This window comes from Bubalus bubalis, chromosome 11 (genome assembly GCF_019923935.1).
Source record: "Bubalus bubalis isolate 160015118507 breed Murrah chromosome 11, NDDB_SH_1, whole genome shotgun sequence".
NCBI classification, from domain to species: Eukaryota; Metazoa; Chordata; class Mammalia; order Artiodactyla; family Bovidae; genus Bubalus; species Bubalus bubalis.
In genome coordinates, this window is record NC_059167.1 from 83,994,072 (window position 1) to 84,020,979 (window position 26,908).

General features: G+C 36.7%; 1 protein-coding gene across 11 annotated transcripts in view; it reads left to right on the plus strand.

Moving 5' to 3' along the window:
- The window catches only part of MYO9A (myosin IXA), a 254,505-nt gene that overhangs the window by 64,708 nt on the left and 162,889 nt on the right, over positions 1–26,908 (plus strand). For 6 of the 11 annotated variants that reach the window (XM_006056922.4, XM_006056915.4, XM_006056918.4 and 3 more), the window contains exons 3-7: positions 7,138–7,232; positions 10,001–10,063; positions 13,661–13,760; positions 15,465–15,521; positions 25,082–25,182. In XM_006056922.4, the coding sequence (XP_006056984.2) occupies positions 7,138–7,232; positions 10,001–10,063; positions 13,661–13,760; positions 15,465–15,521; positions 25,082–25,182 (416 nt within the window). The remainder of the gene's footprint in view (positions 1–7,137; positions 7,233–10,000; positions 10,064–13,660; positions 13,761–15,464; positions 15,522–25,081; positions 25,183–26,908) is intronic. The other 5 variants (XM_006056916.4, XM_025296218.3, XM_006056924.4 and 2 more) reach the window with 3 other exon arrangements.

Here is a 26,908-nt window from a genome sequence, read left to right on the forward strand (position 1 = left end):
AATAGAAGTATAGATATCATTTTTTAGTTACCAAGGAAAACTGGAAGATAGGGGACAGTGTGGAAGATTGAAAGATGTAACAGTGGCAGTATTTTTTCAAAGAGGAACTTTGGGCCATAGTGATGCAAAGGAAAGAGATAACTGGAGTCAGATATATCCCCCTGTAAAGGGAGATAGCAGGGGCAGGACTCCTGTGTGTAATTGACTATGGTAATGGGTAGTTGGGGAAAATATTCTTTTCAATATATTTTTGTCTTTGCAGCTTTAAAATCTGTGCCTAGGATTGAAATTCTAAGGGTTCATCTTTGAAAATACAGAGACTATGGGAAAAATTTTTTAGTTATGTTTTATAAGTAATATCATCAAGGGTAGAGAGGAAACAATACACTTTTTGTTTTAGAGCTTAAAGGAGAGTTAATATTACTTGTTTTGAAAGAGTTTTTGTGAGGTGCAATTGCACAGATTTAAAGTGTACAATTTGATAAATTTGTCATATGTGTATACTCATTAAACCACCAACACAGTCAAGATACTAAACATATCCATTATCCCTAAAATTTTCTCGTATCCTTTTGCCATGCCTCTTTCTCACTTCTCCTTCTCCTCTCATCTACAAGAAACCTCTTATGTGCTTTCTGTCATTGTAGGTTAGTTTGTACATTTTACAGTTATATAAAAATGGAATTGTGTAGTACGTGCTATTTTATGTTTGACTTCTCTCACATGGTATAGTTACTTTGTGTGTGTGTCAACAATCCCTTTTGCTAAGACAGTATTCCATATTGCATTGTATGGGTTTACCACACTTTGTTTATTCATTCATCTTTTGATGAACATGTAGGTTGTTTCCAGTTTTTGGTTATTATATGTAAAATAGTATGTTTTTGTGTGGACATAACCTGTTTTTTTTTCTTGGGTAAATAGCTAGGAGTGGAATGACTGGATCATATCATGTATGTTTTTGTATTTTAGTCGCTAAGTCCTGTCTGACTGTTTTGCCACCCCATGGACTGTGTAGCCCACCGGGCTCCTCAGTCCATGAATTTCCCAGGTAAGAATACTAGAACAAGTTGCCATTTCCTTCTCCAGGGAATGGTCCTGACCCAGGGATCGAACTGGCATCTCTTGCATTGGGAGGCAAATTCTTTACCACTGAGCCACCTGGCTAGCCTGGGTCCTATCATAGGTATATGTTTAACTTTTAAAGAAACTGCCAAACTTATGTATAAATTGTACATACTGTTTTACATTCCCACCAAGCAGTGTATACAGTTCATGTTATTCCATATCCTTGCTAACCTTTGATACAGTCATCCTTTCTAATTTTAGCCTTCAAATAGGTATACAGTGGTATCTCATGATTTTAATGTGTATTCTATAATACATTCATGATGTGAACACCTTTTCATGTGTTTATTTGCCACTTATATATCTTCTTTGGTCAAGTGTCTGTCAAAATCTATTGCCCAGCTTGTTATTGTTGTGTTTAGAGAGTTCTTTGTGTATGCTGCTAAGTCGCTTCAGTCGTGTCCGACTCTGTGCAATCCCATAGATGGCTGCCCACCAGGCTCCCCGGTCCCTGGGATTCTCCAGGCAAGAACACTGGAGTGGGTTGCCATTTCCTTCTCCAATGCATGAAAGTGAAAAGTGAAACTGAAGTCGCTCAGTCGTGTCCAACTCTTAGCGACCGCATGGACTGCAGCCTACCAGGCTCCTCCGTCCATGGGATTTTCCAGGCAAGAGTACTGGAGTGGGTTGCCATTGCCTTCTCCATTCTTTGTGTATACTGGGTGCAAATCTGTTATCAGACATGTGTTCTGAAAATATATACACATCTTCTCCCAGATTTAACCCTCTCTTTTTTAGAATTTAAATTTTAAAATTTTCATAATGAAGTAGGTTGATTTACAGTGTTGTGTTAGTTTCTGGTATACTGGAAAGTGATTCAGTTATATATATCCCTGGTGGCTCAGATGGTAAAGAATCCACCTGTGATGCAGGAGACTCCTGGGTTCAATCCCTGGGTTGGGAAGATCCCCTAGAGGAGGCATGACAACCCACTCCAGTATTCTTGCCTGGAGAATCACATGGACAGTGGACCCTGGCGGGTTCCATGGGGTCGCACAGAGTCAGACACAACTGAGCGACTGAGCATGCACGCACACACACTTTTTTTCGAATTCTTTTCCATTATGGTTTTTTACAGGATATTGAATGTGATTCTTTATATATAATTATAAATCAGATAATCATATACATATTATAACCATATAATATGATTATACAGTAGGGCCTTGTTGTTTATCTGTTTTATATGTAGTACTGTGTTTCTGCTAACCCCAAAGTCCTAATTTGTCCCCCTTTCACCCCTTTTTCCCTTGGGTAACCATAAGTTTGTTTTCTATGTCTGTGAGTCTGTTTCTTAGCAGTGAAAAGCTTAAGAAAGAAAGAAATGCCTAGGACCAGATGGATTCACTGATGTATTCTACCAAACAATTAAAGAAGAATTAACACAAATCCTTCAAAATTCTTCCAAGAAATAGAACAAGAGGGAGGAAAAGTTTCTAATTTTACAAGGTCCAAAATATTTCACTGATACTAAAATTAGACAAAGACACCACAACATAAGAAAACTACAGACCAATATCCCTTGAAACAGAGAAATTCTTAAGGAAATACTAGCAAACAATTCAGCAAAATATGAAAGAAGTATTATGGTAAAGGAGGATTTATATTAAGGAATGAAAGATTGGTTAAACAATATAAAAATAAATGCAGTGTTAAACATTAGTAGACTAAAGGACAAAAGCTACACCATTATCTGAATAGATAGCAGTAAAAGCATTTGACAAAAACAACACCTTTTCATGATTAAAACAAGCAGACAGAAAAAAGACACTCTCAACAAACAATAAGAAGGAACTTTCTCAGTCTGATTAAGAACACCTATTTATAAAAATATAGGTTAAAAACATACTTAATAGTAATGCTTTGGTCAGAAAGAAGATACAGATGTCTGCTCTCACCATTTCTTTTTTCTTCTGTTTCTTTTATTGAAGTATAGTTGATTTGCAATGTTGTTTTAGTTTCTGGTTTACAACACAAAGTGATTCAGTTACATATATATACACACACACACATATGTACACATACTTTTTTCATATTCTTTTCCATTATAGGTTATTACAAGATACTGAATATAGTTAATTCCCTTTGCTATACAGTAGGACCTTGTTGTTTATCTGTTTACACATAATAGTGTATATCTGCTAAGCTCAAATTCCAATTAATCCCTCTCCAACCCCTTTCCCCTTTGGAAACCAAATATTTTCTATGTCTATGTCTGTGAGCCTGTTTGTTTCATAAATAAGTTTATTTGTGTCATATTTTAGATTCTACATATGAAATCTATGGAATTTTCTTTCTCTTTCTGATTTCACTTAGTATAAAACCTCTAGGTCCATCTATGTTGTTGCAGAAGGCATTATTTTATTCTTTTTTATGGCCAAGTATTGTTCCATTGTTTATGTATCAATTCAGTTCAGTCGCTCAGTCGTGTCCAACTCTTTGCAACTCCATGGACTGTGGCACGCAAGGCTTCCCTGTCCATCACCAACTCCTGGAACTTGCTTAAACTCATGTCCATCGAGTCAGTGATGCCATCCAGCCATCTCATCCTCTGTCGTCCCCTTCTCCTCCTGCTTTCAATCTTTCCCAGCATCAGGGTCTTTTCCAGTGAGTCAGTTCTTTGCATCAGGTGGTCAAACTATTGGAGTTTCAGCTTCAGCATCAGTCCGTCCAATGAATATTCAGGACTGATTTCCTTTACGATTGACTGGTTTGATCTCTTTGCAGTCCGAGGGACTCTAAAGAGTCTTCTCCAGTACCACAGTTCAAAAGCATCAATTCTTTGGCACTCAACTTTCTTTTTGGTCCAACTCTCACATCCAGACATGACCATAGCCTTGACTAGATGGACCTTTGTCATCTAAGTAATGTCTCTGCTTTTTAATACACTGTCTAGGTTTGTCATGGCTTTTCTTCCAAGGGTCAAGCATCTTTTAATTTAATGGCTGCAGTCACCATCTGCAGTGATTTTGGAGCCCAAGAAAATGAAGTCTGTCACTGTTTCCATTGTTTCTCCATCTATTTGTCATGAAGTGATAGGACCAGATGCCATGATCTTTGTTTTTTGAATGTTGAGTTTTAAGCCAGCTTTTTCACTCTCTTCTTTCACTTTCATTAAGAGGCTCTTTAGTTCTTTGCTTTTTGCCATAAGTGTGGTATTTTCTGCATAGCTGTGATTACTGATATTTCTCCCAGCAATCTTGATTCCAGCTTGTGCTTTATCCAGCCCTGCATTTCACATGACGTGCTCTGCATATAAGTTAAATAAGCAGGGTGACAATATACAGCTTTGACATGTTCCTTTCCCAATTTGGAACCAGTCCGTTGTTCCATGTCTGATTCTAACCATTTCTTCTTGATTTGCGTACAGATGCCACATCTGTATCCATTCATCTGTCCATGGACATTTAGGTTGTTTCCATGTCTTGGCTCTTGTAAATAGTGCGGCTGTGAATATAGGGGTGCATGTATCTTTTCAAATTAGATTTTTCTCCTGATATATGCTGAACAGTGGGATTGGTGAATCATATGGCAGTCTACTTTTAATGGGAAAAAGGCTGCTATCAGTGAGTGATGACTTCTCATTAGGTCAAATAAAGATAGCCCTTTGAATGAAGTTTTCTAGGAAAATGCCAAATAGGTCAAATTGTGACGATTATCTGTGGGACAGGGCTTTGACTTTAACTATTCTGATCTTTCCAGTGGTTTTTATGTGAGACTGCTTTTTGAAAACTGTAATTGTAGGGCGTTGGTTTTCTTTTCAATGTGGAGCTAGGGAGAGGGAATTGGTAATCAGGTAAGTTAAAATGCCATCAGTGTTTGCTTTTCTTACTGAAATCCAGCTGTTTTCCTTGATTAAATATTATTCTTATAAGGGATTACTCTATGCCTTTCATTAACTTCCAGAATCATCAAAAAGTTGATTTTGACAATTTTTGTTAGTCTTATTTCTTTTATGAAGGGGAGAGGGATTTCAGAGACCTTTACCATTTTCTCTGATCTCATCCTTAGTAATCTTTCAAGAGACCTAAGTAATAAAATGTATTTTATATATTTACTCCTGTGGTTACTATTTCTGCTGTTTTCATTCCTTACATTGATCTGTATTTGAACATGGTATCATTTTCCTTCTGCACGAAGGATTTCCTTTGTTTCTTTTAGTGTGGGTTCACGTGTGATGAATATTTTCACATTTGTATATGTGAAATTGTCTTTTATTTGCTTTGTTTTTTAATATTTACTTTTAAAAGTAGAGATTAAAATTAAAAAATACCGTTACAGTAGAATTGTATAAATGATAAAACACACTAATTTGTGGTCATCTGTATGCAGTGTGGATGCAGAGTAGTTCTACTATTCTTGTAAAACTCCCTGATGCTTTTCCTTATTTTCACACTCTCTGCCCTTCCATACTCCCATTAACTTGTGGAGACAATTTGTTTGTTCTTCCTTCTTTTTTTTTTTAATGTCATATTAATGAAAACATACAGTATGTAATGTTTTAAGACTGCCTTCTTTCATTCAGCAGTATGTATTGAAGATTTCATTTAAGTTATTGAATATGTGAGTTCAACCGTGGGTTCTTAAATTTCAATTTTATTGAGATATAACTTGAAATAATATATAGCCACTTAAAATGTATGATTTAGTGATATTTGATAAATGCATATGCCAGGTAACCACCGTCATAGAATCAAGTTATAGAATATTTTCATTACCCCTTGTGTCCCTTTTCTAGACATTTCCCACTCCTACCCCATTCCCAGACAGCTTCTAATCTGCTGCTTGTTACTCTTGCTTTGCCTTTTCTAGAATTTTATATTATAATATGTACTCTTGTGTGTGGTTTCATAGCATAACGTTTAATATTTATCAGTGTTGACATCTGTATCAGTAGTTTCATCTTTATTGCTAGGTAACATTTCATTGCATGGTACATACTTAGTGTATATACTTACATGGTATATACTTAAGTATAACCCATTGCATGGATTGTAACTTAGGAAGCTTATATATATTTTTTTATTCTTTCTAAAATAGTATCGTAGTTTTTTTTTTTAATTTAAATTTATTTATTTAATTGGAGGCTAATTACTTTACAATATTATATTGGTTTTGCCATACTTAAACATGAATCCGCCACGGGTGTACACGTGTTCCCCATCCTGAACCCCCCTCCCACCTCCCTCTCTGTACCATCCCTCTGGGTCATCCCAGTGCACCAGCCCCAAGCATCCTGTATCCTGCATTGAACCTGGACTGGCGATTCGTTTCTTACATGATATTACACATGTTTCAATGCCATTCTCCCAAATCATCCCACCCTCTCCCTTTCCCACAGAGTCCAAAAGACTGTTCTGTGTCTCTTTTGCTGTCTCACATACAGGGTTATTGTTACCATCTTTCTAAATTCCATATATATGCGTTAGTATACCGTATTGGTGTTTTTCTTTCTGGCTTACTTCACTCTGTATAATAGGCTCCAGTTTCATCCACCTCATTAGAACTGATTCAAATGTATTCTTTTTAATGGCTGAGTAATACTCTATTGTGTATATGTACCACAGTTTTGTTTTAAATAGGCAAAATACAGTATAGTATATTGCATGATGAAACTTTATTTCATCTATACTATTCTAAATTATAATTGTTTTGATGTAATTATTCTTTTCCTAGCCTGTTATTTCAGTTGAGCAAGATTTTAAAATGTATATATGTATTAAATACGTATTATATATAAATGTATTAAGAAAATTTGCTGGCACAGGAATGTGAAAGTGAAATATGATTTGTAATGAGCAATAAGTTTTTACAATTAAGATTTATTTTACTCAGTAGCATAAAATGCAATCTACTTGACTTTATTGCAGATATTAGTTACTTTACCTGAAGTATGAGAGCCTGAAGCTATAAGTGAATTGCTTTTCTAGTATCTCTTTAGCACTTTTTTCTTGTTGAGATGATCTAAGGATATTCCATTTTAAAAAATAGAATTATTTATTTTGACAGGCCTTTGGAAATGCAAAGACAGCTCATAATAACAATTCAAGTCGTTTTGGCAAGTTTATTCAAGTAAATTACCAAGAAACAGGCACTGTACTTGGGTAAGTAGCAGTATCAGGCTTTGGAGATGTTTAAATGTTTACCATTGCCCCTTTATAAACCATAGGTTTTTCGTTTGCTCTTTAATGAAAATAGTGACATTAGTATTTACATTAAATTTTTTTTCTCAATTTTTTTTTCTTTTGGAAAAGTTCAAACCTGAGGAAAGTTCTAAGAATAGTGTACCATCCATCCACTCGTACTTAGATTTATAAATTGTTAACAACTATATGCATTTGCTTTATCTTTCTTTGTTATGCATATATTCATGAAAAAAAAATTGTCTTTGAGTAAGTTGGGTACATAACTGGACCCCTTGAAATAATTACTGTATTTCCTAAAGCAACCACAATGACATTTTCCTGTATACTATTTTATACTCAGAATATTTAATTTTGTCATAGTTACAGTTTTTGCTATTATAGTCAGTGATCAGAGTCCTATGATTGTGCCAGCAGTATTCTTTATAGCTTTTAAAAAATTAATAGACTACTTTTAGAACAGTTCTAGATTAATGACAAAAATGAACAGAATAAGGAGTGTTCCCTTATGCCTCTTGATGCTATCCCCTAGTTTCGTCTGTTGATAATATCTTGAATTAGTGTGTTCCATTTGTGTTGTTCATTGAATGGGCTTTGATAAATGTATAAAGGTATAGTTTCACTGCCCTAAAAATTCTCTGTGCCCACGTGTTCATCCCTTTCCACCCACTAACCTTTGGCAGCCGCCGATCTTTTCACTGTTGTAATAGGTTTGTCTTTTCCAGAATGTCACATAATTGGAAATTATATAGCATATAGTCTTTACAGATTGCATTCTTTCTTCTTTAGCAATATATATTGAAGAATCTTCCGTGTCTTTCATGGCTTGGTTTTATTGGATTAATAAATTTTGGAGTAATTAACATCTTTATTGTTTTTAGACATGTTTTTTAGCTTTTTATATTTCTTATTGAGTTTATTCCTAAATATTATGTTATTTTTAATGTTTTATTTTTATTAAAAGTGTGATTTTTCTCTTACATTATATCTTCTAAAATTGTACATTACTTGTATGTGTTAGTTGCTCAGTTGTGTCCGAATCTTTGCGACCCCATCAACTGTAACCTCCCAGGCTCCTCTGTCCATCAAATTCTCCAGGCAAGAATACTGGAATGGGTAGCCATTCCCTTCTCCAGAGGATCTTCCTGACCCAGAAATTGAACCCATATCTCCTGCACTGCAGGCAGATTCTTTACCATCTGAGCCACCAGGGAAGCCCCAATTACTTCTATTGATTTGTATATTAATTTTATATCTTACTATCTTGCTGAATTATTGTTTGTATTAGTTTTACTGTTGGTTGTTTCTCTTACCATTTCTAGGTTTATTATCTACTAAAATAGTTTAACTTTATTTTCTGTTCCTATATCTCTGATTATGTTCTATCTTGTTTGATTACATACCTGCTAAACTATGATAATATTTTTCTAGATACTTGTGTGAATGCCTTTACTTTTCTTCACTAAGTAGAATATTGGCTTTTCAGGACATATTATCATGTTAATGAATTAAGCATTGATTTTAATTTTCTTTGAGTATTTTTGTCAGTAACGGCTACTGAATTTTATTAAAGGCCTTTTTGGCATCCATGGAAATTAGTCTGATCGTCACCCTTGAATTTATTAATATTATCATTATTTTCCCAACATTGGATCATTTTGCATTCCTGAGAAAAGATTCTCATTTGATCAATACAAAGACACAAACACCCACAGATGTACACATACAGACATATTTTTATATGTACATATGTAAACTGGTTGTTGTGTTGTGTGCTAGTTTTTATTTATGATTTTTATATCCATATTAGTAAGTACTGTGTACTCACTCTCTATGAGAGTTCTTCCTTACATCCTGTTTCCTTCTTGAATTGAATCATATTTGTCTCTCTTTTTACATTTATAATATTCTGGTCATTGCTCTATAATAAATCCTGTCAGCTCAGTATGATAGCTGCTAGTTTGCCTGTTTTCTCCACTAGTTTGTGAGCTCCTTGAAAACAGGTAGTATATCACTTGAAAACAGGTAGTGTATCACTTATTTCTGTATCTGAACAGTGCTTACACAGTGCCCATTAATGAGTGCTTACTGAGGAAATTGGCAAGGTATAAACACATTTATTCCAGGATGTGGCAACAGCATGGGTATGTAAAGAAAGTATATCTTTGAGCCTTATTTAGTAGGCTAGCCAAAGTATAATATTTGAAAGAATGTACTCAGAGGTTAAAGTGTCTGCCTCCACTGCGGGAGACCCGGGTTCAATACCTGGGTTGGGAAGATCCGCTGGAGAAGGAAGTGGCAACCCACTCCAGTATTCTTGCCTGGAGAATCCCATGGACGGAGGAGCCTAGTAGGCTACAGTCCGCGGGGTCGCAAAGGGTCGGACATGACTGAGCGACTTCACTTTCACTTTCACTGTGGTATTGAGCCTGGAAATAAAGTAGAGTCTGTGTCATTGTAGGGTCTTGAGTGCCATGTTTTGAACTCCTGACTTCATTTTACTTTATGGAAAGTTAAAAAAAAAAAGGAGTTTATGAATTTAACATGGATAACACTAACAATGTCCATAACACGGAAGGCAGCTATGCTCACCACTGTACCATCAATGATAGTGGAAAATGTACTCTGAATAGTATTCTTTAGACTTTTGCATCTTTTCTAATAAAATATTTGTCTACCTTATATTGGGCTTTTATTATTTATATCAACCAATTCTGTTTTTATTCTAGTGCCTATGTTGAAAAGTATCTACTGGAGAAGTCTAGACTCGTTTATCAAGAGCATAATGAACGGTACATATTTTAATTTGTGTAATTGAGATTGTAATTAAATTGAGTGTAACACTTGTATCATACAGATTGACTTTTCAGATCTTTGTGTACTATGAGTTTTAATTCAGTTTATACCATGCATAGCTTTACATATAATTGCTATTTCTGTCATGGGAAGAATACTGTACTTTTTGAAGATGCTGTGAGATATTTTTATATGACTATATAGAATTACTGTCTTTTCTAAATTCTAGGAAGCCTATCAGAACAGGAAAATAGTGGTGTCTTAGGTGGTATCTTTTGTTTTGTTTTTCGATCTTTTGCTATGTCTTAGTGTTCTTTCTCTAATTTGAGATAAGTTTTTAATGAAGCTCTTAACTTTATTATAATCTTTGAGGTATATGGAATTTCAGAGATGATATATATGTAACTTCCTTTAGATGAGGAAGCCAAATATCAGAGAGATAAATGATTTGCTTCATGTTACAATGAGACAAAATGAAGAGCCAGACTTTGAAGTTAAGCAAGCCTACATTTCAAGTATTGGATATGCCTTTGGCATCTCACCTAACTTCTCTGCTTCTTAGATACTTTTTCCTATTTTGTAGATGGAAAACTATCCTTTAGTTGTTTAGAAGATTAAATGAAATAATGTTTATGAAATGCTTAGTGTAGTCCTTTTATATAATAAAGGTTCATTAAGCATTATCCTATGTTACTTTCTCTGTACTTTGTGTTGTTAGTGTTGTACAAATGTTTATAATAGTAGACTCATCAGTATGGATTTATAGTTGTTGCTTTTTGCCAATGTCTAGTTGGAGGGGAAAAAGCCTTACAAACAACACAGACATTTATACTACCTTTTACAATATTTACCTATGTAGTTACTGTTACTGATACTATTTATTTCTTCATGCTTAATTGAATCTTGTCTTCTTTAATTTCAGCCATAAAAGCTCCTTTTAGCATTTTTTATGGGGTCCATCTGTTAGCTGTGAAGTATTTAGTTTTGATCTATCTGGGAATATCCTAATTTCTTCTTTTTTTTTTTTGAGGATAGTTTTGCTGGATATATAATTCTTGATTTTTTTTTTTTTTTCTTTTAGTACTTTGAATCTGTTTTCCTTTCCATGGCTCTTGATGAGAAATCAGGTGGTAATCTTACATTAGGATCCCTTGATGAAGCATTTCTCTCATGGTGCTTTGAAAATTTTGTCTTTGTCTTTTTATAGTTTTAATTTGTCCAGATGTGGATCTCTTGAGTTTTTCTCTCCTGGAGTTCATTAAGTTTCTTAGATGTAGAGCTTAATGTTTATCATCAAATTTGGGGGGACTTTGATCATTGTTTTTTTCAAATATTCTTTCTCTTCTTTTCTTCTGCTTTTGGCACTCCCATTGTGCATATACTGGTGTTCCATATTGTTCATTTGTTGGTGTCTGTTTAATGGTGTCCCACAAAGCCCTGAGACTGATAATTTTTCTTTCTCTTCCTCAGACTAGCTAGCTTTAACTGACCTTTTTTCAAGTTCACTGATTCTTTCTTCTGCCTACAAATCTTCTGTTGAGCTCCTCTAGATAGGTTTCATTTTATTATATTTTTCAACCCTAGAATTACTTTCTGATTATTTTTTATAATTTGTCTATTCATCTATAGCTTCTATTTGACGAGACATCATTCTCATGCTTTAGTTCTTTAAACATGGTTTTCTTTAGTTTTTTGAATGTATTTAAAACAGCTAATTAAAAGTCCTATCTAGTAAGTTAGTCTCCAGACTGCCCCAGGAACAGTTATTAATGATTGTTTTTTCTCCTTTGTATGTGTTACAGTTTCTGGTTTCCTTGTATGACTTAAATTTTTGTTGAAAATTGGACATTTAGAATAATAATTGGACTTTCAAAATAATCATTTGGGAGCTGTAGATACGAGTTCCTCCCCCTCCTAGGATTTGTGGTTGTTAATTTTGTTCCTGCTGTTTGTGAATTTTCTGAGCTAATTTGAAGTCTAATTTTTTTTCGAGTTTAGCCATTTAAATACCTGCTTGGTTAACTTGTTTTTTAGTCACTAAGTTGTGTCTGCCTCTTCTGCTACTCCATGGACTGTAACCTGCCAGATTCCTCTGTCCATGGGATTTCCCAGGCAAGAATATTGGAGTGGGTGGCCATTTCCTTCTCCAGGGGATCTTCCCTACCCAGGAATCAAATTCGTGTCTCCTGCACTGGCAGGAGGATTCGTTACCACTAAGCCACCAGGGAAGCCCTTGGTTAGCTTCTCAGTGGTAGTTGGTCAGCTGTGTCCAAATCTTTGTGATCCCATGGACAGGCTTCTCTGTCCATGGAATTCTCCAGGCAAGAGTGTTTAGCCATTTCCTTCTCCAGGAGACCTTCCTCATCCAGGGATTGAACCTGGGTCTTATGCTTTGCAGGCAAATTCTTTACCGTCTGAGCCACCAGGGAGTGATTGAACATAGAATTCCATAAATGGTTGGTAACAATAAGTCTTCTAGTGTTTGTTTCAGGGACCATGACTTTTAACTCCTAGGCAGGCATTTTATAATTCTGCCTTAGTCTTTACTTCCTGCTTGTGGAGATCTTCAGAGTTAGTGATAGGTGAGAGCTTAGTATTTCCTCTTCTCTTTGCTGAGTAGACATGTAGCCCTGGGCATGGACACAACTTTATGCATGCATATGGCCTTCTAGATTCCCAGGAACTCACTGGAGCTTTTTAAAGCCTCTGTGGATGTCTCATTTCCCAGCATTTCTCTTTAAGTTGTTTGGTTAGCTTACAGTTTGCCCTAATATTTATTCATCGGTTCAGGCAGCTGGTATGTTCAAAAAAATTGCCACTAATTGTTTCTTACAAATGTCTCTGAAACAAAGATTTTCATACTGGGGTAATAACTCTGAATCGCATCAAATAAAGACAGAAATAGTAATGAAAGTGACTTCATCCACGGAACTACCAGACAGTTCAAATAATGATATTTTTCAGGGAATGAGGTTCTAAATGAACTTCACCCCTGTTCTGCCCTCTTCTGGAAGCTGCCAGACTTCTGGTGTCCACCTCAGTTGTAAGCTGTTGGTATTGAAAGCTACATGTATCTGGTAAGCAGGAGATGGAATAGGGCAAGTTAAAAGGCCACCAAGGTTCTGTTTATACTGACATTCAGCTCTTTTTCTTGTATAAACACTCTCTATATTGCTTTACATTTTTGGTTGATTTCTAGAGTTGATTCTGACAAATTTGCTAGTTTTCTAATTGGTCTTGTGGAGGGAATTTTTAGGGGTCTTTAGTGTATTGCTGCCTTCACCTTTGTCTTTTGATTCAACATACAAAACATTATCTTATTTTGTAGTACTTATTATTTGGCCGTCCCTTGTGGCTTGTGTAATCTTCATTCACCTACGAGGGATTGAACCTGTGTCATGGCAGTGAAAGCACTGAGTCTTAACTACTAAACTGCCAGAGAATTCCCCTGTAGTATTTCAGTAGAGTTTATCACCTTTGTATTAAAAAAATGAAGCAAAGCTGAAACCGTTTATAAATTAATTTCTTTTTCTTGTTAAATGATAACCATAGACCATGTTCATTATAAAACCATACTTCTTTGTTTCCAACAGGAACTATCATGTATTTTATTACCTTCTGGCAGGAGCAAGTGAAGAAGAGAGATTAGCATTCCATCTTAAACAACCAGAAGAATATCATTATCTCAATCAGGTGAGAGTTCATGAATATCATTTTGAAATGTAAGGCATTATTAAGTTTTAGCTCTTGAGAAAAGTTCTTTCCCTAGTACTCTGTTTTTGCAACCTGGTTGGTCGTGGCTGTTAACTAGCATTTTCATGTATACTATCTAAAAATTATGTGATGTACTTCTCAAGTGTAAAAATTAGTTTTATTCTTATATGAATCATAAAAGATAGTTATGTGCCTTTTGCTTTTTGTGAGACTCTTTGGGAGAATAATAAACTGTTTATAGATACCTCTAATTTAGAAAAATGGTTGACACTTTTCAATAAGTAAAGTGATTTACCTTTTACAGACCAGAGCATGTTAAATGTTACTAATGATTAATGCTTGCCCTAACAAAGGATTACTGAAACTTGTATTTGCATGTTTTGAAGCCTAATATATATACCTCTTTGCATGATATTATATACTGACTTAGAGTATGATTATTTTTATAATTTAGTGATTATCCTATTAAATACTCAGTGTGAAAATTCATTAAAGGAAATGACTTAGAGAATTTGTGTTTTACCTTGAAACTTAAAAAATTCTCCCCTAAACTTCCATAATAAGGAGTAATTCTCACAACTTTTCATTGCATTGGTTTATTCGATTTTATTTCTTATATTAACAAAAATTCTAGAATCAGTAATAATGAAATTGATCTGACAGTACATCATTTAGGTAACAGATTGTCTCCCCTCATTTTTAATTGTTTGAGGCAAGATGTAATGTTTGTGGAAAGAAATTCCTTTATGGTAATTTTAAAAGTTCTTCTGAGGGATATTAAATTGACACTTGGATGGTGGCTCAAAGATTGTAGTATGTATTTAGGGCTTTGAAAGTAACATCTCACATTTTGTAAGATATAGAGCAGGCTGTATAACTGATATATCATAATTTTGAAACTACATATTTATATAAGTCAACAATTCTGTTACTATAATGAGAATTTAAAAATTATTTAAAATATAACTTCTTGGTACAATATGAGGCGTTTTTACTGTATTGAATTAAGTATATTAAAAAAATCATTGATTTAGCTTTTGAGTTTTCCCCCTTCCCTGTTTAAACTATTTGCCTTAAATTTGGATGATAAAATAGTTTCCTTTTGAAAAAAAATAGCAACTGCTGATAAAATGAGCTGATGTGCATATGTGTAGCATATCTGAATCTTTGCTACCCCACAGACTGTAGCCCACGAGGCTCCTCTGTCCATGGGATTTCCCAGGCAACAATACTGGAGTGAGTTGCCATTTCCTTCTTCAGGGGATCTTCCCAAATCAGGAATCTTACATCTCCTGCATTGGTAGGCAAATTCTTTAGTGCTGTCCCACCTGGGAAAGCCCCTAAAATTAATACTAGAGAAATCTGGGGTTTATTGCTCCTCTTCCAGATCTTTTTGTAATTACTGGCCATACTATACATATTCTTATCTTAGGGTCAGTATTTGCAGACTATAGGACTCAACAGTTATTACAAATTTCAGAGTAACTGAACAATAGCAAATATGGATTGGTTATAATAATATATGACTCCCAGAATCTGAATGTTTATCTAGTTGTTTTGTGCTGCTATACAAAATAACTTTTCTTTGGATAATGGCGGTACTACCCGAACACTACATCTAAGAGATCATTAGAAGAGTGTAATAATCATTACTTCTACCTAACTAATCTGCCTTACTTTCAGATAACAAAGAAACCCCTCAGACAGAGCTGGGATGATTATTGCTTTGACTCTGAGCCGGTCAGTACAAGTGCCTAAGTATCCTGTGTTCCTGCTAAAGGACCCTTTTTGTGACTTAGTTAGGAAGAAAGTCAGCTGAAATACAAACAAAAAATCTAGGAAAGAAGATAAATCAGTGTTTATTTTGTTAGAATTGACTTTTTTGTGTATGTGTGGTTTATTGATTAAAAACAATTTACCTTATTTGGATTTGGGGGGGCTATATTTAGACTATATTCAGTATTTATTTTGAAAAATAATACATTGATTGCATTCCTAATTTCAGCATTGTTATGGATCATTATAACCTATAGGGTTTTTTTCCCTTGACATTTATTTATTTATTTCAATTCTTATGTGGTAGTTTAGTTACCCTCCTATTATGGGTAGTATTTACTGTTTATTTTAAAAAGTTGCATCCTTCCTGTTTTATGTGTTTGTTAACAGTCTTCACATAATGAATACATGCATTTTTTTAATAGCAAGAGAGGCTATAGCCTCTATGTAATTTTCTAAAAAATTAAGAATTGAAATTCCTTTAAATAAGATTATTTTATGTTTCAAATTAAGTATGATTTAAAGGCATATATGATGTAATATAAAATGAGTAGGTAAATTTAGCATTATTTGTTATAATTTATAAAAACAACTTTGTAATTGTAAATAGAACATAAAAAATCTTTTTCCTTTACTTCAGTTTACAACTAGGTCAGATGTGAAAGGCTGAAAACACACACTCATCTATATATTCATTAACTAATGAACTAATGTATTAACTACGCCTCCTGGAAACGTAATATGTCTTAATCCTGCTTTAAATAACTATCACTTTAATTCTCACTGCATGTGATTACAAACTCCGCTAATTGCAAGGCTATCAGATTTTGAGTAGATTTAGTAATTTTTCCTTCAGCTTAATTGCAGTACCGTTTCATAATCAAGTAGTTTGTAATTTCAGATTTGATGTTTTAGAAAAGGTAAATTTTAGACAGTAAATTTATACATACTGATAATTTTTAGTAGAAAAATTTTATGCTGTTTTTTTTTCTTGAGAAGCTTTAATCTTTTGCTTAGTATGCCAGTTGATTGTGTGCACCTTATTGGGAAGTAGGTAGGAGACTGGGAAACTCATATAGTGAATATAAGACTTGATTGCCTGTACAGAGCTTACAGTGAGATTGTCAGCTGGTCTGCTATTTAGACAGTCTAAGTAATGCTTAAGAATTTTTAGGTTCTGAAGTAGGTAGACCTGATTAGAAAACTGGCTCATCTACTTGTTAGTTTTGACAACCCAAGCAGGTGACTTGTCTTTTTGTTTTCATCCCCTCTTTAAGGGGAAAATAATGGTCTTTAACTTTTGTGAGTATTAAATTAGTGCATCTACAGAGCTTAATGTATTGCTTAATGCTTAATACTGCTACTTCTGCTAAGTCACTTCAGTCGTGTCTGACTCTGTGCGACCCCATAGATGGCAGCCCACCAGGCTCCCCTGTCCCTGGGATTCTCCAGGCAAGAACACTGGAGTGGGTTGCCATTTCCTTCTCCAATGCATGAAAGTGAAAAGGGAAAGCGAAGTCGTTCAGTTGTGTCCAACTCTTCGCGACCCCATGGACTGCAGCCTACCAGGCTCCTCCATCCATGGGATTTTCCAGGCGAGAGTACTGGAGTGGGGTGCCATTGCCTTCTACATAAAGCACACTGTAAATGTTTCCACTATTGCCGCCACCACTGAAAGCATTATCATCCATCTTTTCCTTTTAGAAGAAATTTGTAGCCATACTCTCCTACTCCCTTAATATTACTTTCATCACTATCCTCTTATTTATTATGTTTTCAAATATATTATCATTGGAACTTTAATTTTTCTGCTTTTTCTTGCAAGGTCATTTTAATGGAAGCAAGTAGTCTATCTGAGGATTTTTTGGTTAATTTTTTCCTCTTTGCACCTCCTTATGTCATATTTGGGGGCAAAGTAAACTTGTTTTACTCTGAGTTTTTAGAACTTATGTGACTAGCTTTATGGGAAGAGAGGATTAAGGAGGATTCTGCCGTTTGTGCTATATTACTTAATATACATTGTATGAAATTGTATAAGTGATCCCAAGGGGAACTTAAGTGAGAAAACTGCTTTTAACAAGAGACCTGTTGTTGCTCATTGTATTAATTCCTTAAAAGGGATTAAATCACCTATTAATAAAACAAGCTCAAGCAACTAGTATTTCATGAAAGATAGCAGAGGACTTAGAACAGATTTTGGTGTAACCTCCTCTGTTATTTGGGTGACTTATTTAACTGCTGAGTCTATTTTCTTTCCTATAAATATAGGTATAATAAAATGTACATATGCATAATTAACTTCTTGTGTTTTGAGAATTTAAAGATTATATATGGCAAGTGACTCTGATATTGACTGGTATGTAGAAGATACATGGTAAATGCTAATTTCCCTTCTTTAAATGATAATAATCTATTCTGATCATTTTACCTTAAAGCTGGTTCTGAATAACTTCAATGTAAACAGTTTCACCTAATTTAAAATTTTTCTGAATTAAACTTTGAATAGTTGGGTCCAACTATCAGGTGAGTTTAGTGAGAATTGCCAGAATGGGTCTCAGGATACTGAACACCATGCTGCAAAGGGATTAAAACATCATATTCTCAGTGAGGCCAAGCTTTCCTGGTCATTACTGCCTTTATAGGAACCCAACCATTTGTATTGTACCTGACCTCCCATTTTCCCATGAAGTAGACCTGCTGTAGGAATCCTATGTAACTGGACAGGAACCTTTGAATCCATAATATTTACATCCTCCATATCTTAAGCATTTCTACAGCATAACACTTTTACTGCTATTCACTGTCCAACAGTTTATACATTTGGGGTCATTCCCTCAAATTCTGCCTTTTTCGCTTTATGCCAGTCTAGTACGAAGGTCTCTGCATGCTGCACAACTTCCTTTGCAAATGCTTTTCCATTTAAAAACCATTACCATCCCTATTATACTTGATCATCATAAAACCGCTGGTTGTAGTTGGTATGATTACCTTTCACACAAGAGGCAACAGTGACTCAGAATTTAGGTGACTTCCCCCGTGGTGATGAAGCAATTTAATAATGTGATTGGGATTCAAATCAGGCTACGTTTTTTATATTCTTTTTTCTTAAATGATCTTCAGCATCTTTCAGTTCAGTTCAGTTCAGTCGCTCAGTCGTGTCCGACTCTTCGCGACCCCATGAATCGCAGCACGCCAGGCCTCCCTGTCCATCACCAACTCCTGGAGTTCACTCAGACTCACGTCCATCGACTCAGTGATGCCATCCAGCCATCTCATCCTCTGTCGTCCCCTTCTCCTCCTGCCCCCAATCCCTCCCAGCATCAGAATCCTTTCCAATGAGTCAACTCTTCGCCAGTCAAACTCCAGGCCAAAGTACTGGAGTTTCAGCTTTAGCATCATTCCTTCCAAAGAAATCCCAGGGCTGATCTCCTTTGGAATAGACTGGTTGGATCTCCTTGCAGTCCAAGGGACTCTCAAGAGTCTTCTCCAGCACCACAGTTCAAAAGCATCAATTCTTCGGTGCTCAGCCTTCTTCACAGTCCAACTCTCACATCCATACATGACCACAGGAAAAACCACAGCCTTGACTAGACAGACCTTTGTTGGCAAAGTAATGTCTCTGCTTTTGAATATGCTATGTAGGTTGGACATAACTTTCCTTCCAAGGAGTAAGCGTCTTTTAATTTCATGGCTGCAGTTACCATCTGCAGTGATTTTGGAGCCCAAAAAAGTAAAGGCTGACACTGTTTCCACTGTTTCCCCATCTATTTCCCATGAAGTGATGGGACTGGATGCCATGATCTTTCTTTTCTGAATGTTGAGCTTTAAGCCAACTTTTTCACTCTCCACTTTCACTTTCATCAAGAGGCTTTTGAGTTCCTCTTCACTTTCTGCCATAAGGGTGGTGTCATCTGCATATCTGAGGTTATTGATATTTCTCCCAGCAATCTTGATTCCAGCTTGTGTTTCTTCCAGTCCAGCGTTTCTCATAATGCACTCTGCATATAAGTTAAATAAGCAGGGTAATAATATACAGCCTTGACGTACTCCTTTTCCTATTTGGAACCAGTCTGTTGTTCCATGTCCAGTTCTAGCTATTGCTTTCTGACCTGCATACAGATTTCTCAAGAGGCAGGTCAGGTGGTCTGGTATTCCCATCTCTTTCAGAATTTTCCACAGTTTATTGTGATCCACAGAGTCAAAGGCTTTGGCATAGTCAGATGTTTTTCTGGAACTCTCTTGCTTTTTCCATGATCCAGCGGATGTTGGCAATTTGATCTCTGGTTCCTCTGCCTTTTCTAAAACCAGCTTGAACATCAGGAAGTTCACAGTTCACATATTGCTGAAGCCTGGCTTGGAGAATTTTGAGCATTACTTTACTAGCGTGTGAGATAAGTGCAATTGTGCAGTAGTTTGAGCATTCTTTGGCGTTGCCTTTGTTTGGGATTGGAATGAAAACTGCCCTTTTCCAGTCCTGTGGCCACTGCTGAGTTTTCCAAATTTGCTGGCATATTAAGTGCAGCACTTTCACAACATCATCTTTCAGGATTTGAAAGAGCTGCACTGGAATTCCATCACCTCCACTAGCTTTGTTCGTAGTGATGCTTTCTAAGGCCCACTTGACTTCACATTCCAGGATGTCTGGCTCTAGATGAGTGATCATATCATCGTGACTATCTGGGTTGTGAAGATCTTTTTTGTACAGTTCTTCTGTGTATTCTTTCCACCTCTTCTTAATATCTTCTGCTTCTGTTAGATCCATACCATTTCTGTCCTTTATCGAGCCCATCTTTGCATGAAATCTCCCCTTGGTATCTCTAATTTTCTTGAAGAGATCGCTAGTCTTTCCCATTCTGTTGTTTTCCTCTATTTCTTTGCATTGATTGCTGAGGAAGGCTTTCTTTATCTCTCCTTGCTATTCTTTGGAACTCTGCATTCAGATGCTTATATCTTTCCTTTTCTCCTTTGCTTTTCGCTTCTCTTTTCACAGCTATTTGTAAGGCCTCCCCAGACAGCCATTTTGCTTTTTTGCATTTCTTTTCCATGGGGATGGTCTTGATCCCTGTCTCCTGTACAATGTCACGAACCTCATTCCATAGTTCATCAGGCACTCTTATCTATCAGATCTAGTCCCTTAAATCTATTTCTCACTTCCACTGTATAATCATAAGGGATTTGATTTAGGTCATACCTGAGTGGTCTAGTGGTTTTCCCTACTTTCTTCAATTTAAGTCTGAATTTGGTAATAAGGAGTTCATGATCTGAGCCACAGTCAGCTCCTGGTCTTGTTTTTGTTGACTGTATAGAGTTTCTCCATCTTTGGCTGCAAAGAATATAATCAATCTGATTTCGGTGTTGACCATCTGATGATGTCCATGTGTAGAGTCTTCTCTTGTGTTGTTGGAAGAGGGTGTTTGCTATGACTAGTGCATTTTCTTGGCAAAACTCTATTAGTCTTTGCCCTGCTTCATTCTGTATTCCAAGGCCAAATTTGCCTGTTACTCCAGGTGTTTCTTGACTTCCTACTTTTGCATTCCAGTCCCCTATAATGAAAAGAACATCTGTTTTGGGTGTTAGTTCTAAAAGGTCTTGTAGGTCTTCAAAGAACTGTTCAACTTCAGCTTCTTCAGTGTTACTGGTTGGGGCATAGACTTGGATTACCGTGATATTGAATGGTTTGCCTTGGAAACGAACAGAGATCATTCTGTTGTTTTTGAGATTGCATCCAAGTACTGCATTTCGGACACTCTTGTTGACCATGATGGCTACTCCATTTCTTCTGAGGGATTCCTGCCCGCAGTAGTAGATATAATGGTCATCTGAGTTAAATTCACCCATTCCAGTCCATTTTAGTTCACTAATTCCTAGAATGTCTACATTCACTCTTGCCATCTCCTGTTTGATCACTTCCAATTTGCCTTGATTCATGGACCTGACATTCCAGGTTCCTATGCAATATTGCTCTTTACAGCATCGGGCCTTGCTTCTATCACCAGTCACATCCACAGCTGGTTATTGCTTTTGCTTTGGCTCCATCCCTTCATTCTTTCTGGAGTTATTTCTCCACTGATCTCCAGTAGCATATTGGGAATCTACTGACCTGGGGAGTTCCTCTTTCAGTATCCTATCATTTTGCCTTTTCATACTGTTCATGGGGTTCTCAAGGCAAGAATACTGAAGTGGTTTGTCATTCCCTTCTCCAGCGGACCACATTCTGTCAGATCTCTCCACCATGACCCGCCCGTCTTGGGTTGCCCCACGGGCATGGCTTAGTTTCATCGAGTTAGACAAGGCTGTGGTCCTAGTGTGATTAGATTGACTAGTTTTCTGTGAGTATGGTTTCAGTGTGTCTGCCTTCTGATGCCGTCTTGCAACACCTACCATCTTACTTGGGTTTCTCTTACCTTGGGCGTGGGGTAACTCTTCACGGCTGCTTCTGCAAAGCGCAGCCGCTGCTCCTTACCTTGGATGAGGGATATCTCCTCACTGCCGCCCTTTCTGCGCCCGCGCAGCCACCGCGCAGTGGGGTTGGTCCTCCAGGCGGCCGCCTCTGGCCTCCGGCGGGTGGGGTTGGTCCTCCAGGCCGCCGCCCCTGGCCTCTGGCGTAGGGTAGCTCCTCCCGGCTGCCGCCCCTGGCCTCCGGCGTTGGGGCGTGGGGTAGCTCCTCCCTGCTGGCCACCGTCCCTGACCTCGTTCGCGGGTATCTCTTCTCGGCCGCAGCCCCGGACTTCGGACGCAGGGTAGCTCCTCTCGGCTGCCGCCCCTGACCTCGGATGTGGGGTAGCTCCTCCCGGCCGTCGTCCCTGACCTCGGACTTGGGTAGCTCCTCTCGGCTGTTCCTGCGCCGTCGCAGCCTGGCACTCTCGGCCGCTGCCCCTGACCTTGGACGTGGGGTAACTCCTCCTGGCCACCGCCTTTCGGGCATGGGGTCCTCCCGGCTTCTGCCCCTGACCTCGGACGTGGGGTAGCTCCTCTCGGCCGCCGCTGGTCGCAGCCGCCGGCTTGCTTAGTGCGCCGGCAGCTGCCCTCCTTACTCTCAGTCAATTATTCAGATTTATGTCCTATATTATCAACTAGTAGCTATAAAAATATAATTTTTATAAATAGCATTCTAAGAAATATAGACAGCATATGAGAAACGTGTGTAGTTTGATTTTGCTCTTCATTTTCTCTCCCTCAAAATACTTCCTACATGCCAGGCTTGTTGTAGGTACTTATAAGAAAGGGTTGTCATCATCTCATACAAAGGGAAAAAATGCTGATAGCTTGAAAGAATATTTTGGTGTATTTGTGGGGAGTGTGCAGTGGCATGTTATCACGTAAGACTAGAGCCTGAGCTGAGTTTGACATTAGGAATCAACTGTCTTCTTTCAGTGGAAAGGGTTTTAACAGTTGTTGGTTAGTTCCCTACCTCGTTCTTTGACCTTTACTGTTTTGTTGTTTTCTGAATGACCTCCATCAGCCAGTATTTGTATCTGGTGCTTAAAAGCTTTTCTTAGAATCCTGGAAGGCCTTGTGCTCTTGCCTGGTCCTGTAAAAGTACCTAGGAATTAACAGCTTATCTCCAGAACTGATGAGAGGTGATATTTAAGTGTTATGGCTCCTTCACCTTTCTATTTTTTATACTGTTTCCCAGAGGTTACTTTGGAAAAGTCCAGTTACCCACCTTGGTAGCTACTATAATATTGTACTCTATTTAGGCAACGTTGCCTTCCCTACATTCCAACGCTACTTGTACTGAATCTTGGTCTCAAGGTTTGCATCTGTATGAACCCAAATTAAGATAATGATATTTCTGGTCTGGTAGATTAATCTGTCCTTAGTTTTTCTAATACCATTGTCATCAAGGAAGTTCATGTTAAATACAAGTATTTAAAAGTTCATTATGATTTTGGTCTTATATTTCTGAAGAACATTTGATTATAGATAACAGCAGGTATAAATGTATTTATATTTTAGTTATTTTTTCAATTTATGCTCTCAAAATTTTATCCACACTGTTTTATTCATTCTTGAGATAGATAAGAGAAGCTGTCATTTATGAGAATCATTACTGTATTACTGAGTTTACACAAGTTGAAGCATAGGTTGTTTTCCCTCCACTTATTTGTTACAGAAAAATTTTTACTAAATTATAAAATGAGTGAGCTGTTTGTGGTTTTAGGGGGAAGAAAAGAAAGAGCTTTTAAAACACTTTAGGAAAGAGAAAAATGTGTTAAGTTAAAATTTTTTAGTGGGTTAGGATGTTGTCATGTCTGTAGAAATATGTCTTAATATTACTTACCAAAAATTTTAGTCAGAAAGAACTTTTCTTAAAGTGAATTTAAAATCCATGTGTACCTTTCCATAGAGAATAGAATTATTTTTAATAGCATTTTAAGACAGTGTTTAAAATTTTATTATTTATATATATTCATTTTTATAGTCCCTAAAGCAGGTTGTACATGGTAGATACTTGATAAGTACTTTTTAAAAAATAGATGAGCACTTTGTTTATTTCTTTAAAAGTAATGTCTCATTCAGTTAAATAATTCATTGATTGTATATTTATTCCAGTAATTTCCTACTTTCTTCTTAGCACTGACTTGATATTGGAAATCTGCAGTAAATGAGACAAATAATAGTTCATGTGTTCATTGACTATTTGATAACAACATTTCATAGGAAGATAGGCATTAAAAAATAAATACATGTGAGGAAGTTTTTGAAAATGTAAGTGTAAAGGGACTATGAGAACACATAGTGAAGACAGGTAAAGCCTTTTTTTAATTGTTTTAAAGATTTACAGTATTACCAAATGGTACAGTATTACCTTTTGACTTTTGGGGGAACTGAAATGCAAGAGTTGCTCTAGAAGAGTAATATTTTTTAGTCTGGTAGTCCATAACTGTTTTTACTGGCTTATATTATGAGGGTTCTTTTGAAAGTTTTTGTGCTTTCACATATACGTCTTTATTTTGCTGATTGCCATGTTATTTATATTATTTGTTAGGAACTATTTATGTGATAGCTAATGTTGATGTAGTATAAACATCTTTATATTAAGTCTAGGCTCCTCTTCTCAACTAAATTAATGCCTCTTCTAAAATATATTTTTGTGTCCCAGGATCTAGTTCAGCATCTTGCATATAGATAGGCATCTATTAAATATTTGTTGAATAAATAACATTTGTATGTGGAATTGATCTCTTAAATGCTTCACATCTCCAAGACTCTTCAGAACCACTCAAAATCAAACTTGGTATCAGAACATTTTATGACTCTTGCTAGCTCCTTATTGTAAGTTACTTTTGAGATCCTTGCTTGGGTGGTTGTGAAGAAGAGGGAAAAGTTAACATACTGGTATTTAGGTAGGTATATGTTTGGTTTGCATGCTTGTAGTAGGATATCCTAAGAGTCTAATGAATTTGATGATATCTAAATATGCATAGGTATGCTTATCTAAAATTACTATATTTCTGAGTGGCTTAGGTTGCTTTTCAATAGGTAATCTTGATTTTTCTTTTCCATTTTTCTTAAAAAAGCAGGATTGCTTCACCGTGGAGGGGGAAGATTTGAGGCATGACTTTGAACGCTTACAACTAGCCATGGAAATGGTAGGATTTCTTCCCAAGACACGAAGACAGTGAGTTTATTTCTTGTATTCCTTTACCCTCAGTAGAGATCCTTTGAAACAGTTTTCTAATATTCCTGATCTAGTGCCTTTTCCATCTTAAGCATTACTTAGAATTAGGAAATTTATTTTTGTAAAAGACTTGTTTTGAATTGCTTTCTTTTGTCATGAATTCTTTGAGAATCTATTGAAAATTAGAGCTCTTCTTCCTAAAAATGTAATCCATAAACATTTGCATATTATTATAGAAGTTCATGGTGCCCCCCAAACCTCTCCATGTACCTTCCTTAACTGTTGCTTTATGATGCTTGTTGTGAAGGGAAGGAAACAATGTGGGGTGTAAGGGTGGGTTGCTTAAAGTAAAAGAGAGGTGAGCTTACTTTGATAGAAAGTTCTTGTCAAGTTTAGGTGAGAGAAAATTTAGACAGAAAATAGGTATAATAACGTCCCAGAGTAAACTGAGTTCATGAGATGTAGAGCCCAAGTATAGGGATTATCTATTGGCTGGAAGAGAGGCATGTGTTCTTCTGAGACAGGAGGGAAGGACAATTGAGATGTAGATGTTTCACAGTAAGGGCCTAATATTAGATCATATAGTCCAGTGGTCTCCATTACTGTTTTTAAAACAGGCATTATAATATGATGGTCAGTATAATATGATGTGGGAAAGCATTTAAAAAATATAATAATAAAGAAATCACCTTGGTTACTTTGTTTAAAAAAATACAAATTCTAAGACCTTTCTCTTAAGGATTCTAATTCAGTTCAGTTCAGTTCAGTCGCTCAGTCGTGTCCGACTCTCTGCGACCCCATGAATCGCAGCACGCCAGGCTTCCCTGTCCATCACCAACTCCCGGAGTTCAGTCAGACTCACGTCCATCGAGTCGGTGATGCCATCCAGCCATCTCATCCTCTGTCATCCCCTTCTCCTCCTGCCCCCAATCCCTCCCAGCATCAGAGGCTTTTCCAATGAGTCAACTCTTCGCATGAGGTGGCCAAAGTACTGGAGTTTCACCTTTAGCATCATTCCTTCCAAAGAAATCCCAGGGCTGATCTCCTTCAGAATGGACTGGTTGGATCTCCTTGCAGTCCAAGGGACTCTCAGGAGTCTTCTCCAACACCACAGTTCAAAAGCATCAATTCTTCGGCATTCAGCCTTCTTCACAGTCCAACTCTCACATCCATACATGACCACTGGAAAAACCATAGCCTTGACTAGAAGAACCTTTGTTGGCAAAGTAATGTCTCTGCTTTTGAATATGCTGTCTAGGTTGGTCATAACTTTCCTTACAAGGAGTAAGCGTCTTTTAATTTCATGGCTGCAGTCACCATCTGCAGTGATTTTGGAGCCCAAAAAAATAAAGGCTGACACTGTTTCCACTGTTTCCCCATCTATTTCCCATGAAGTGATGGGACTGGATGCCATGATCTTCGTTTTCTGAATGTTAAGCTTTAAGCCAACTTTTTCACTCTCCACTTTCACTTTCATCAAGAGGCTTTTGAGTTCCTCTTCACTTTCTGCCATAAGGGTGGTGTCATCTGCATATCTGAGGTTATTGAGATTTCTTCCAGCAATCTTGATTCCAGTTTGTGTTTCTTCCAGTCCAGCGTTTCTCATGATGTACTCTGCATATAAGTTAAATAAGCAGGGTGACAATATACAGCCTTGACGTACTCCTTTTCCTATTTGGAACCAGTCTGTTGTTCCATGTCCAGTTCTAACTGTTGCTTCCTGACC